At 33.2% G+C, this 14,970-nt stretch overlaps 1 protein-coding gene and 1 pseudogene across 1 annotated transcript; one reads left to right on the top strand and one right to left on the bottom strand.

Moving 5' to 3' along the window:
* The first annotated feature begins 629 nt into the window (after window positions 1-629).
* Window positions 630-6,950, top strand: LOC147404109 (cytochrome b-c1 complex subunit 6-1, mitochondrial). Its single transcript, XM_086439957.1, has 5 exons — window positions 630-759; window positions 2,728-2,782; window positions 4,106-4,190; window positions 6,546-6,635; window positions 6,726-6,950. Coding segments are annotated over exons 2-5 (210 nt in total). The 5' UTR covers window positions 630-759; window positions 2,728-2,780; the 3' UTR covers window positions 6,759-6,950.
* Window positions 6,951-8,761: 1,811 nt separating this feature from the next.
* LOC147404108 (RING-H2 finger protein ATL78 pseudogene) lies at window positions 8,762-9,588 on the bottom strand (annotated as a pseudogene).
* Window positions 9,589-14,970: the final 5,382 nt, after the last annotated feature.

Below are 14,970 nucleotides of genomic sequence, written 5' to 3'. Positions count from 1 at the left end.
ATTTTTGGCCAATGCCTTTAACGTTGTTTTCTCTCTCCCACCCATAATGAAAAAAAAACAAACTTTCTGATTTGATAATCATGTGACATTCAAGAACATGATTTGATGAAATAGAGTTGTAGAGGACAAAATTATATGAACTTAAAAAAAATAAATTAAAAAAATAATTGTTTTTCACTGTTGAATTTTATTTTTAAATTTGGGTGCGCTATCCATTTTTAACATCTTAGATCAAGTTCGCAAAATAATATATTTTTTTAATTTATTTGTTTGGAATATGAATATTTTTATGAAATTTAAAAGATTATATTATTAGATTGTTAATGTGCTAATCAATGTGGTTCCATCAACTCTTTTTAAAATTTGAAATTTAAAATGATAAATATGTGGGCAGCGGGGAAGAGAGAAGCTCTCTCTATAACGGATGTCATTGCGCCACGTTTGTTGGGCTTTGAGCCAAGACGTCATAGGCGCATGGGGCGTTGGCCAAAAACGGCGTCAATTTAACATTTCTCTTTATCATTTTTCTGCAGCAAAACTCTCTCTCGTGTCTCTTTCTGCCCGGTCCAAACCGGATGTCCGGTCCAAACTAGGATCCGCCTCGAAAGAACCATAATCTAGATTCTTCGTAGGAGGCGTATTTTAAGCAATAAGCAAATCAGGCGTACGTTAGAGCTCTTAGGCGAGGTTTCTGGAACTCTGTTATTCTCCTCCGAGTGTCGCAAACCACAACTATCGATCTCTTCTTCTCTCACAAAGGTATGAGTTCTCTTCGATTTCTTTGTTCAAATATCTGCATTTTTTTTTCTCCATTGAGATCGATCTTATAATTAAACTGAAATTTATGTGTTTCGATGTCTGATCTACAAATTAGGGTTTGGTAATCTGTAAAACATTCGTCTCCTGTTATCGAGAGTGGATTTCTGATCGATTTTTTATGTCTCTTTTAATTCGATTATTAGAGTAGTGTTTTTTCTCTGAGAAAGTGGAGATTTTATATAAATGTTTGATTCTAGGAAAAAAAAAAAAAAAGTAAAAAATCTGAGGAATTTTTACAAGTGTTTGCTTTACTTCAGTTTTTCAGGGTTTGATGAGAAACACTTTAATTTCTGAGAAAAAAACTTATAAAATATCATATTTGAAAGAGCATCTTAATATGTTTTGTTTGGTAGACAATTTGTGATTGATTTTGCTAGGAGTTCTACATTGTGGATCTAGCTGTGGTTATATTGATTATGCACAATAGGTTAATTTATTTATATAAATAGGATTATTGGCTATAGTTGCCTAAAAGATGAATATTATTCGACCCGTTTTTTGGCATGTTTTAGGTGATTTACATAGGTGCATTTGAAGGTGTTGATCGGCCCTTCAAATTATAAAATTACGTTCCATATAGACATGTTCTAGAAAGTGGGAAATTGGGCACTGGCAGTGTTAGGCTATGAAACTCTATTTCTCTCCACCATGTTTGGATTGAGAGGAGAGAACTTGGGACAACTTTGGAATTTTAAAATATCATAAAAGAGATTTAGGGGATGAGTTGGAATTTTAAAATATTTTATAAGGGTTTCTCTCCATTTCTCTCCTCTTCTCTCCATTTGGAGAGAGAAAATTAACATTTTTTTCTCTCCTCTTCTCTCCAATTCTTTTCTGTGCTCTCCCCACTTAACAATCCAAACAAAAGAAATGGAGAGAAACTCATTAATGTTCTCTTCTCTTCTCTCCATTTCTCTCAATCCAAACATAGCATTAGTATCCCTATTACAAAAATCAGAATGAATTAGATTTTGGGAAAATTACTAAAAAAAGGTTGAAATTTTAATTAATTATTAAAAAATAATATTTTTAAAGAAATTATCGAAAATGATTTAACACGCTAAACTGTCCAGTGTTTTAGGATTCTTTTCAGATTTGAGTAATAGGAAGTGTAAGACTAGCCTTACTCGCTTAGTAAGATTTCAAATCTTACTAAAGGTCATTGAGTTCACCTTGTGGCATCCAAAAAAGAAGATCCAATGCCACAAGGATGTAGAGGAAAAAATTCTCTGATTTTTTTTTTTTAATTATTATTATTATTATTATTATATTTTGCTTTAAATTTGAGAGTTGAGTGGGAGTTTAGTAGCCGTCCATTTTCAAAACCTTGGATCAAGCTCACAATACATTATTTCTTAGAAATTTATTTTTTAGATCTGAGTTTTTTAATGAGATCTAGAGGGATGTGGTGTTGGATTTCCAATTTCGTAATCCACCCGAGTTCAATGACTCTTTGTAAGATATCAAATCTTACTAATTTGGTAAGGGAAGTGTTTTTCTATAATGCACACAAACTGACTTAGGAGATGTTGGAAAGAGCAAAATGCTGGACAGTCCAGCATGTTACCTTGATTTTTGCAATTTCTAAAAAAGTATTTTTTTTTTATATAATTAATTAAAAACTTAACCCTTTTTTAGTAATTTTCCCCTCTATTTTTGGTGACTTTTTTTGTTGTTGTTGGTATCACCCCCTTTGTTTCAAGTGTCCGTATGTGTGTGTCCGCATGTGGTGTAAAATATACCGTTGCATAGATATGTGTCCTACACAAAGGGAAAGTAGGGCTATCTGTTAGCGTTCTTCTTCTTATAAAGCATGCAACAAGATGGGTTTTTATGGTAATGTTATTTTTTTGGATTAATATATTTAGTTACTCTATTTTGTAAAAAAAAATGGTTTTCTGCATGCAGGCCGAACCAACAAACCATTTGCGTTGATTGGTGATATTCCACCTTCATTTGCCATGTCGGTATTACTTTTTAATTTATTTATCAATTTTGCCATGGTTATAATTGGCTATCGTTTAATTATTGTTTGATTAAGCCTTTATGTTGTCATGCTTCAAAAGTATATTTGCACTCACTATTTTGTGTGGAAAGCTTTACTAATTGACAGCTGTGAAGTTACCTTAGGTGGGGTGACACTTTGAAATGAGGACGGCTTTAATGCTTTATTACTGAAGTCTTGCTATCTTACTACATTTATTATTCGAATGTTTCACAAACATGGATGTTGATTTTTTTTTTATCTGCTTTAAAAAACTATAAACGAGACGGTGAATGGAAGTTACAACTCCACTAGAAATGAAGGCTCCGTTACTATAATATTTACACTAGTTTCTTCGTAGGATCCAATTGCTTGGCTTTCAAGTGTAATGTCTGTGTGGCAAGAGCCTTCTACCTTAGGTTTTCCCTCTATGCTTACTCAATCTGAGCAATTCAAAACTTGTTTACACTAGTGGCATCCTTGTTTCCTTGTACATGGCCTGCACTGTATGCTCTGAAGATCTTTTCGTTTTGAGGGTTTCATTGCATAGTTCACATCAAGTATAGTTTGAGACATCAACTGGATGTATGGGATTATTCATAGTTCACATCAACTATTGGAGTCATCTGTTTCTTGTAGGCTATTGTTATTCTATGTAATGTTGAAGGGTGTTTGAGACATCGACTGAACATGAGGGAATTAATTGAATTGTAGTGATATTTGGATGACACAAATAGTGACTGATCGGAAGTTAATGAGTGAGAAGTTTCTTTAGCTCATTTGGAATGTAGTATTCTTTTTCTTTGTTATGAAGTGACCTGTAGATTTGTCATTGTCAATACCTGAACTGACATGGATAAGTTTCCGTATATTGGTATTTCATTCTCATTCATTTCTGTTTTTGAAAGATTATTTTATTTTTTTTGACAGGTAAGATTATTTTATTGCTTCCCCTTTACTCATAGAGATTACCACTAAGTGCTAGACTCCACTGGGTTCACTAATCTTCCAAAACCTCTACGATTATTATCTTGAAATGGGAATCTAAGAATTTTTAATTTTTTTCTTCTATTGGGCCTGTAATACAACAAGCTTCAATTTAATATTCTCTGCCTAGTTTTTAATGCCAAAATCATGGAGTGCTATTTGGTTGCGAATTTCACGTTCCTTCTGTTCATTCCCTTTCCTTTAATGTGAGCGATCACAAATACCTAGTATGTTTCTATTCTGGTCATATATGTCATTCTGTCTATCTTTCTTCTCATCTTTGAATGGTGTACATTCCCTCTTTTCCCAATTTAGGGCGGATGAGGAACTTGTTGATCCAAAAAAGTATCTCGAGGAATCTTGCAAGCCAAAGTGTGTGAAACCTTTACTTGAATATCAGGTAATTTACTGCCTATTGAATTTATAAATGTTTTCTATGTATGTATCACCAGTTCAAAATGTTCCCTGCGCTTGCTTGTCTTTCTTTAATTTATTTTGGGAATCACCACTTCGAATGTTCCTAATGCTTGAATGTCTTCCTATAATTTATTTTGTGAAATAATCAGTTGCTCTCGATCAGGTTTCAACAGTGTTTATACCAAGATTCATGGTGTTTGAACCATCATAAATTAAGCAACCAAAAACAAATTGCGTAAATTGCACAGCTCAAACACCATGAATGTTGGATAGGTGGTGCCGAATCTGCAAGTCCAATTAAACTGAAGTTTCCTTTAAAGTTGCATGCATTGAGACTGTGAAGGTGAGACACAAAGTATTAAATCTTGATTTAGGTGACGATTTTGACCAGCCCGAAATTGAAAATATCCCTTAAATTGTTTTCTCTTTCTTCTGTAGCATCCTTTCCAGATTTTTTTTACTTGTCTTAATGTTTCAAACTCAATATGGTTGACTGGTAACTACATGTAAAGTATGAGTTGGGCTACATTTTAGGATATTTCCTACACATGTATCACATGCTGGATCGACCCTGTTTATCTGAATTGTAGTCCACCTATTGGATGGAGTGAATTGCTAGGACTGGGCAATCCTGATCATCTCATGTTCCAATTTTTTTTTTCCAATCTTTCTTCTAGTTATTTCAGAAAATTTTTAGGCCTGCAATAGAATTTGGATTTTTAATTGCAACTTTTGAATTACGGCCTCCTAAATCTGGGATTTTGGACTGACGTTGGATTGCTTGGTTTGATGATCTGCCTATTTCCTTGCCTCCTCTGATGTAAATATTAGTCTTTTTTTGTATCAACCTGATTTTTTTTTTAGAATAATGCTGAAGTGACCTCAAGATTGGTCCTCACATTGCACATCCTGACGTGAAAGTGTATGGGAACCATAGATGCTTTTCCTTGAGATACGAGTGAAAAAGCATTTATGGTTTCTATGCACTTTCACGTCAAGATGTGTGATGTGATTCCAATCTTGAGGTCACTCCAGCACGACTCTCTTTTTTTTGTAGCAAGCTCTGCCTTGTCTATCTTATGCAAGTATTATTCTTATTTTGGATTGCTTGTGATTGTAACATTTGTTTTTTCTTACTTTTTTGGGGGGTCTTGCAAATTCTATCTGATCCATTTAAAAGGTGCATATAGAGCACGTGTTGCCTAAAACAGGAACTGTATTCCACAGTGTGAATTTGTTCTGAATGCCATTATGTGTTCTAACTTTGAAATGTGAAAATATATTAAACATAAAATACCTTATTTCATATTTTACCTTGAATATGTTTTTTGGGCATTGTGTGTTAGTAATTTTTGTCTTCCATGGATTTTGAGTGTGGATTGAGGTACATTAATCCTATATTTAGTGATTAATGATGAACTATCATTTTTGTTTGAACATCATCACTTCTTTTTAAAGCCATACATTTTTTTCTTCAATTCTCTCACTTCCCTCAATCAATTTTTTTAGTCTTCCTTTTACTTTTTTATATGTAAAGACATAGTTAGTATTGAAGATGGGAAAATTAGGTGGCCACAATATATATTCAAATTTCAAATCCTCATAATTGAATTCGAAATTTTAATCCCCTACATTAGTATTAATATACAATATATGACTAATATACAAACAAAATGTGAATTATTTTTATTTAAGATTTTATCAACAAATAAATATTTTATATTTGAATAACTGAAAGCTTCTGTGTAGGTAACTATTTTTATTTATTGCAAAAATATAATTAGATATTGTTTCTTGTTAATTTTTTCTACATAATTCTAAATACTACAAATTCAGTAATTTTTATTTACATATATGACCATTTTATACTCAAATGTATTTCTGAATGCTCTAGTTATGTTCCATGTTGGCAACAACAAAGAAACAGAGGAGAAGAGGAAAGAAAGGGGCGAGGTCAACATCATCAAATAATGGAAAACTAACGTGTGAGGTGTGTTTGTAGTCACGCCTCACACTGAAGCTATACCTTTTGGATACCTCTGGTTCTGTGGCATGCCTGATGTCCTGAGGCGTATCTCGATACGTATGCCTTGCACGCATTAAAAACACTGCTTTCGCATTCATGTCATTTCCCCCACTTGCATAATATTCTCAGTCGTCCCCTGGAAAACAGATAGCACTGAGTACATTCTTGAATTTAGAGAGGTTAACTTTTTCTTAGAATAGGAATGTTATGATGGATGTGAAACTCATGTTATTGATTATTGTATGGTTGGGAAAGTTTGTATTTCTATTTATGTTATTGAACTGAATCTATCTCATCTCTCGATTATTGCAGGCATGTGTTAAGAGAATCCAAGGCGATGAATCTGGGCACAAACATTGCACGGGGCAGTACTTTGATTACTGGTCTTGCATTGACAAATGTGTAAGTCTTCTTTTCATCATCATTGATAAAAATATCAGAGATTTATAGAAATCTTTGTGGCTTTTCTGAGACTGCTATTTTGACCTACAGGTTGCACCAAAGCTTTTCGAGAAACTGAAGTAGCTAGGAGTGAGTTTTTGTGGGGTCAGAAAATGTTCTCCTTTATTTATTTATCAACATTTAATAACTACTTCTGAAAATGGCTCATGTACCCCAAACTTACCATGGTTTTGTCTTTTGTGGTTGTGTTCCTCACCAACACATTTTTTGAACAATGAAAAGTTTATCCAATAAAAGAGCGTTTTAAGAGTGTCATCTTTGTGGGCTTTCCATGGTTTCCATGAGTTTGTTGAAAATTGTGAACCATTTTGAGTTGGTGTTACAAAAAAATGAAATGACCCCTGTTTTTCATAAATTCAAGATATGGCTTTGGAGAGAGTGAAAGAGCAAGATTCGTTGAACCGACCCCAAATCTTTGGGATTTGCAGAGAAGAATTGGTCTAGTAGAGTCATTTGGCTTATTGAAATTTGAAGAAAGTAAAAATAAATAAATAAAAAATCAAATTTTGATCAATTTGATGACTAATTTTAAGAAGTAGCTTAAATCTCTCCTCTCAATTGCAAGTTTGTTCATATCAGCTTTCACTTTCTTCTGCCCTTTTTTTTTTTCTCTACATCTTTCAATCTGCACCTATTTTCTTCCTGTAAATGATTAGTAATGTTTTTCATATCTACTTTCACTGCTTTAATACTTTCATCGACTTTCTTTAGGGTTTTTTCCCCCTTTGTCCACAATTTTGAACTTACGCCTTTTCTTGTTGTAAATGAAAGTGGTACTTGATTTAATTGTTGCAAATGATAGTAATTGAAGATGTCGACAATGCTTAAATTATAGAACAGGGATTTGCTGTTTAAAAAAATTTGCGCTAATCTGATGAACCAATGGCATCATGGTTTCAAAACTCATTCAAGACAGATGCATCGCCCGAGTCGTCTTGCTATCAGGTATGGATGAGACGGACGGACAAGTCGATGTATCAGACGAGATTTAAAATCTCATATTCATTTTTCTCATTGTTAAACGAGACTTCTCCTTCTCAAACTAATCGAAAAATGCATGGACGAGATGTGAAATAGAGTTTTAACCATGAATGGTATGATACCACATGTATTAAACAGTGATAGGTTAGTAGAAAAATTTCTGGGCGTTTTAAATGGGTTCGAGTTTGTTTGCTTTTTCAATACACATGGCACCATGCCATTGGTTCATCAGCTTAGCACAATTTTTTTTTTTATAACAGCAATCTGTATTAGTTGTGAACATCTTGTTTAGCATGATTCGGGCAAATTTTAAAATCTTGTTTCAACACATCATTTCTGTCAGGAGAAAAATCCACACAATCTCAATTAAAATATTTGTAGATAATTTCAAACATTCATTCTTTAGTGCCCACTTTGAATAACTATAGCGCTATTTTATATTTTTATATTGCTTTCATGGCTTGGTACTTGGAGATAATTGGCACTTTTGCATCAGATGTTGACCCTTTGATGATCAACATATCCAACGGTGCTCATTGTCGGTACCATCAAATTATGGTGAAGTAGGAAACAAGGAATTGTTTCTCTAAAATGTGTATCATGGACCCTTGAATTGATTTGATTTGAAGATGCTAAGTGCATTACACTGTCAGCTTCCATTGATTCTAGAAGATCACATTACAGATTTTCAATTTTTTTTTTCCTTTTACTTTTCCATTATTTATTAATCGTATCTTGGATAATTCTCCCATTTATTAAATTATACAAAATAATAATCATAAATTTACATTTTAAAATTTTATGCATTTTTTTGTTGGGAAAATTGGGTGAGACCAGGTAACAGGGAGTGGGCCTGATTTTTAAACTCGGGCCGTTGACTTGCTTGAACCTTGACCTTTCTATTGCAAGTCTTCACAAATATGGATAAATTTGTGCCCCCTTATATATATATATATATATATATATATATATATATATATATATATATATATATATATATATATATAATTAAATGATATTAGGAAATTAAATATTTATTGTTTAATAAATTGGATTTTGTGATTTTTATCAAATGATATTGAATCGATTCGAAAATATTTGGAGGAGAAGCCATAGTATTGAAGTTCTTAAATCCTAAACTTAAGATACAAGATACTAATAAATGATTTATCAACAACTAACAAACCTCTCGATAACTATGTATCAAACCTTCGGGTTCTAGTGGTACAATGATACCTTCCAATGGTGTTAGTGTGTCGGATGAACTAACTTGGTTACAACCAATAATCTTTTGATGACATGTGTCAATCAAGCAATGTCTACAAGTCGGACACGACGAGTGTGACCCGAGCCATTTGTCGATGCATTGGATGTGGAACCCATGGTTGCACTTGGGCAAGAACCTTAGACATTCACCTATAGCAAATTCAGAAAGACAAATGATGCACTCATTGTTCAAGCCTGGTACCTTCAACTCGGTCGAGTAGATTAACGTAGGGAACATCTTGAGAGCTTTCTTCTTAATTCCTGTGTTGGGCAGTCGAGTTGTGGTTACACCGGAAGCTGAGGCTTGTCGATTCGAGCACTTCAGTACACATCTAACGATCGAATTTAATCCTAATGCACAAATTAATGCACATAAAAGGATAGAAAGGATCAGCACTACATTTGCATCGAAGTTGTACTCCTCTGTGTTGGGCTTAGTCGAATTATGATCACTTTCACTAGGTGGTGCTGCCCCACCTGATAAATGGTAAAGAGGAGTGTGTAGCAGTAGTCTTCTTGTGTGGAAAGCTTGGGAAAAGTGTGGGGAAGTATTAGAAGACGACATGGTGATGGTCTTGGTCCTGGTCGAGGTCGAGGTTGAGGCTGTGATTGTGGTGTGGTGTGATGAGGAGGGATGAGGAGGGGGAGGGCTTTAATATATAGAGGTGACAAATAAAGGTTTTGTCTAGCTTTTTGAGATTTAAAATTATATATATGTGAAATATAGATTAATAATTTAAGAATATACAAAAGATCAAGGATGCCTTAAAATTAAAATTAATACAATTATAACTTTTATCCTATCGATTTTTCATCACTTGGGATCTCCACTAAGTCCGTTATTATATTGGTACATATCTATCTAACTCACTTTTCACCTATAAAATAATGCAACGTGGTACAATGAGTTCAAATATATTGCCTTTTTTACTGCTTGGGACCCACAGTTCTATAAAGGAAACTTGATAGTTTCTTTGTGTTGGTGACATGGAAAGGATAGCTATGAGTCGAGTCAAGATTTAAGTGGGCTTTTAAAACGTGTCACGAGAATAGAAACCATGGTGTCACAAGTCAAGAATCGTTTAAAGCCTCCACTCAGCTCACTATGGGTGTGTTAGAAAATGGTAGTTAGGTGGGAGTTGGGAATCCTACTCCCAGCTTAAATTTTTAATTGGTTGATTCACTAATTTTATAGAATTGCAATTTCAAAAAAGTCTTCAACTCTCATTTTTAAAGGAGTTACAATTCTCACCCTTTGTTAGTAATTCGGAATACGATAAAAATTTGAGTTCTATTCGATTTTGAATTGTAAGAATCTGATCTAAAATTCGATAAATAAGAAAATATGCAGTATATGCTTCATATGTGTATTATCTTATATAGGTTAAAAATTTTATAATGGACTGATTTTTTGTGAGGATGATCTCTATAATGAGAAAATCATCTTCACAAAAAATCAGCAAATTCTGAAATTTCTAACCCTAGTTTATAAGATAAAGAATCATGAACGGTTAATTTTTATTGTTAATTTGTAATCACTTTTCATGGGGTTAGAAGTTTCAGAATTGACTAATTTTTTGTGAGGATGATCTACTGATTATATAGATCATTCTCACAAAAAATCAATCAATACTGAAACTTTTTAGCTATATAAGACAAAACTTTATTTAGAATATTGTCTAGGATTTTGTCAAAAGAACACTACTATATATATATATATATATATACTTTTCAAAATATCTTTTATCTACTACTTTAATATAACATAAATTCTTAGAAAATAAATAAATTATAATAATAAAATAGAATAATATAACAAATAGAAAAGAGATAACAAAAAAAACTATTGAACAATACAAAATTATTCAACTAGAATCAAGTAATTTGGCCAGGCAGATCCAAATCCGGATTTAGTGTAATCAATATGATTTAAATATGATTTTAGCTAAATAAGATCCGAGTTTGATTTGGATATAGATATGGATATACTCATATCCAGCTTGAACCCAACCCATTTTAAGTCCTAGATTAGAATATGTTTCATCACAAAATCTTATTTATTTAAGATAATAAATATTTAAATTATCAAAAACTAATTATTTTATCAAAATATATAAAACCCAGTTGATTTAATTGAATTTTATTGACTATGACAATATTTCCAAATAACAGAGGAGTCATATCGGATCTCAGTCAAATGCGAACAATTCATTGACTACATTCTTGCATGAAACCAAGCACTAGATTTTATTTAAAGAGTTAGAATGAACTCCACCAACTCCAACTCCAACCAACTGCCACTCATAATCCAAACATTGTGCCAAACATGGGTTAAAAAGTTCAACAATCAAATGACCCACAAATTTTCAACTTGTAAACTAGGGTTAGAAGTTTCGGAATGAGCTAATTTTTGATGAGGATGATCTCTCACAAAAAATCAGCCTATTTTGAAACTTCTAACTCATATTTTGAAAACTGTTTGGCTCACTTCATGCCTCCGAATGCTTCTTGGTGAATTATCACCAAATCTTACTATGTGTATCCTCATAAAAAAATCAGCCTATTTCGAAGCTTCTAACCCATATTTTGAAAATTGTTTGGCTCTCTTTATGCCTCCAAACGCTTCTCAGTGAATTACCACCAAATCTTACTATGTGTATCTTTACAAAGATGAGTCAGCTCGGAATCTTCTCTTCTGATACATAAACATGACTCAAACGAGTTGTTTTTTTTTTTTTTTCTTTTTGTTGATGAAGCCAATGAGTCGAACCTATCATATCAGATTACGTTGAAATGACATCACTTGGTAGAGTCACGATTTAACTCTTTAAAATCTTAAAAGGATTTCTCAGTCGATATTGGCATCTGTCAACTAGTTGGTATAGTAAGTGAGTCATGCCGAGTCACTAAATCCTTGAAACAAGATCAGCACTACATTCGATGATCCGATTCATTTTGATTTGATAACTTCAAGTTTGGATCAAGGATTTGGGTTCCAATAAAGATCAAATCCAATAACCAATCTATGGTCCGATAAAATGTGATAAATTATGTAAATTATATTTGATGGGATTTGGATTTTAATATCGAAATTTGATAATAAAAAAAAATGATTGGACAAGGGTTCAATCCGATTTTTATTGGATGGAATAGATCAACCCAAGCCACTCACAACCATTGCATTGTGTATGATTCTATATTGATTTATTTAATGTCTAAGTTAATAACTTTTCACATTATAACCACAATTGGAAAAAAAAATTGTTCTTTATGGGATATAGATCCACAATCCCTCTATATAGGACAACCATTCGATCTTAATTCCTTGGCAAAATGGTCCCCAACGAATCCTGGCTATTGTTTGATTCACGAAGGAATCAAATTGTGGGCCCTACCTTTGCAATTTGATAGATCGCGATCTAGTGCAACTCGGCCCACTTGCATCAATTAGTGGTACCAAATTAAAACAATAATATCCATTAGATGTAAACAAATCTCATCAAATATAAAATGCCAAGAGTTGGAAATTTTACTAATATTGATTTGAGGCTAGCCACAGTCTTCATCATAAACAATTATTATTAGAAACTAAAATATACAATATAAGGACACTTTACTAAAGATGTAGGTATAATTAATTATTTATATAAATTTATTCAAATTAAGATGTGGGAGTACGTATCCCCTCCACTACTCCCATTATAGGGAGGAGAGATATTAGGAGTCAAAGCACGTCAAACCATTGTTATATTATGAGGGTTTAAAGTGGTAAAGGTTTTAGAGTTTTCACATCGCTTAATATCGTATATAATAATAATGAGAGATTAGATTTAAGCTAAGTTCAAAAAGATATTTATTGATATTTTTATTTATATAAATTTATTTAAATTAAGATGTTGGAGTATGTAGTCCCTCCACTCCTCCTACTATAGGGAGGAGAGATATTAGGAGTCAAAGCACGCTAGACCGTTGTTATATTATGAGGGTTTAAAGTGCCAAAGGTTATGAGTTTTCACATCACTTAATATAATAATGAGAGATTAGATTTAAGTTAAGCTCAAAAAGATATTTATCAATATTTTTATTTATATAAACTTATTCAAATTAATATGTTCGAGTATGTAGTCCCTCTACTCCTCCTATTATAGGGAGGAGAGATATTAGGTGTCGAGGCATATCGAACCGTTGTTATATTATTAGGGTTTAAAGTGCCAAAGGTTATAGAGTTTTCATATCACTTAATATCATATATAATAATGAGAGATTAGATTAAGCTAAGCTAAAAAGGTTATTTGTAGATACCCCAATTTGAACGGATCCCTACTCGAAACGACCTAAAAAAGCAGTTTTCTAGGAAAATCCGTCAACGAGCCTAAAAAGTTCAAATCGTCGAAATTCGATATTTTGATCAAATCAAAAGATTCTAAGACTTCTAAGGATCTCATGGACCCACAATAAGGCCTCACAAGCCCCTTACCTTCTCCATCTCTCACCACTCCAATTTCGAACTCAAAAATATCCTAAGCCCACCTAAGGCCCACCAATCTTCAACCCACTAAATCTTATTTTAACCTCACTCTAAAACAAACATAACCCTAGCCCACGTCTTAACGCAACCTAACACTAACCCCATGCAACCCACTCCAACCCAAACCCTAAACCCAAGTCAATTTTAAAACCTAAGCACTCATCAAGACAAAAATCCAACACAATCAAGCCCAAACCCAAAACTCATATCCATGTCCATATCCATAATCCATAATCCATAAATCATTACTCACATCAACCAATCAATACTTAATCATCAAATGGGACACATGTCACCACCTCAACACACCTCCCTCATTCAACTACATAGCCTCATCACATTTCTTTAACAAAACCACTTACCCACATCACAACCTACACCATTTTCTCATCATTCTCTTTAAACTCATCCTCACAAGCCATCCCCACACTCCTTCTCCCCAATCAACTTATCTAAATACCCAATCTCCATACATTTTGAACACAGGTCACCACATTTTTCACTCTCTTAAAATTTAACCACCTAATCCCTTACACAACCCCTTCTCTTAACCAAACATCACACCCCCTCATCCCACCTAACACTCAACCCAATTCTCTTAACCAAACACCACACCCATTCACCCTACCTAACACTCGACCCAAATGGGTTGAGAAATCCAATCAATTTGAATAAAAAATTACCCACTTACCTCCCCTTCTACAAATATCCTCATTTTAACCTTAAATTTTACATCCCTCACCTTCAAACCTCATGTCATTTTTCACTTTTTTACTTTTTCACCCCATCTTATATCTAAAAATAACCCTTAATACCTTTAGATACCCCATTTACATTTCAAAATGGACATGCTATCAAGCCTTAAAAAAGACAAAAAAAAAATCTCAACTCAACTCTTCTCTTCTCCTTTCACTTCATCTATTATAAAATATCTACCCTCACAATCTTATTAAGGATCTAAGAAGAAGAAGAAGAAAAAGAAGAAGATTAAAAAAAGAGAAAGAATAGGAAAGCCTAAGCCTCAAGGTAGGGTTAAGCATAAGCATTGCACCTTCCCTTTCTCTACCCTCTCTATCTCCCTTTCCGTTTTATTTATTTATTTATTTTAACAAGCCTCTAAGATATAATGCTCCCCTTCCCTTACCTCCGGTAGATTAGACTTCGGTTTGATCGAAAATATAGACCATTCTTAATGAAAAAAAGAAAATTGATTTAAATCCCTCAATAATTATTTTAAGGCAATCGAAAATGTGACATTTCTCATATCATGGGAATTGGATCATGACCACAAGCCAAAACTCTTCAAAAAGTACATTCTTAAGGTATGATCTTGATGAGGATCATCTCCTTCCATAAAATGATCTTGATGATCCAGATCGATAGTGAATCCCCTAAGGATAATGGTACAAATTGTCTATCATTCGATCATTAGTTTTTTTTATGTTGTTCAAACGATTAAGTTTCTTTTGAGATTATCATCATTTGATGGAGAGAGAGAGG

Source organism: Akebia trifoliata, chromosome 4, assembly GCF_017979445.1.
Source record: "Akebia trifoliata isolate Shusen 1 chromosome 4, ASM1797944v1, whole genome shotgun sequence".
In the NCBI taxonomy this organism is placed as follows: domain Eukaryota; kingdom Viridiplantae; phylum Streptophyta; class Magnoliopsida; order Ranunculales; family Lardizabalaceae; genus Akebia; species Akebia trifoliata.
The sequence above is the reverse complement of the archived record's forward strand: the minus strand, read 5'-3'. Positions and strand labels throughout refer to the sequence as shown.

Coding starts and splice junctions, on each gene's coding strand:
- LOC147404109 (XM_086439957.1), top strand. Junction 4,191..6,545: donor AACCTTTACTTGAATATCAG/GTAATTTACTGC, acceptor CGATTATTGCAG/GCATGTGTTAAGAGAATCCA. Junction 6,636..6,725: donor GGTCTTGCATTGACAAATGT/GTAAGTCTTCTT, acceptor TTTGACCTACAG/GTTGCACCAAAGCTTTTCGA.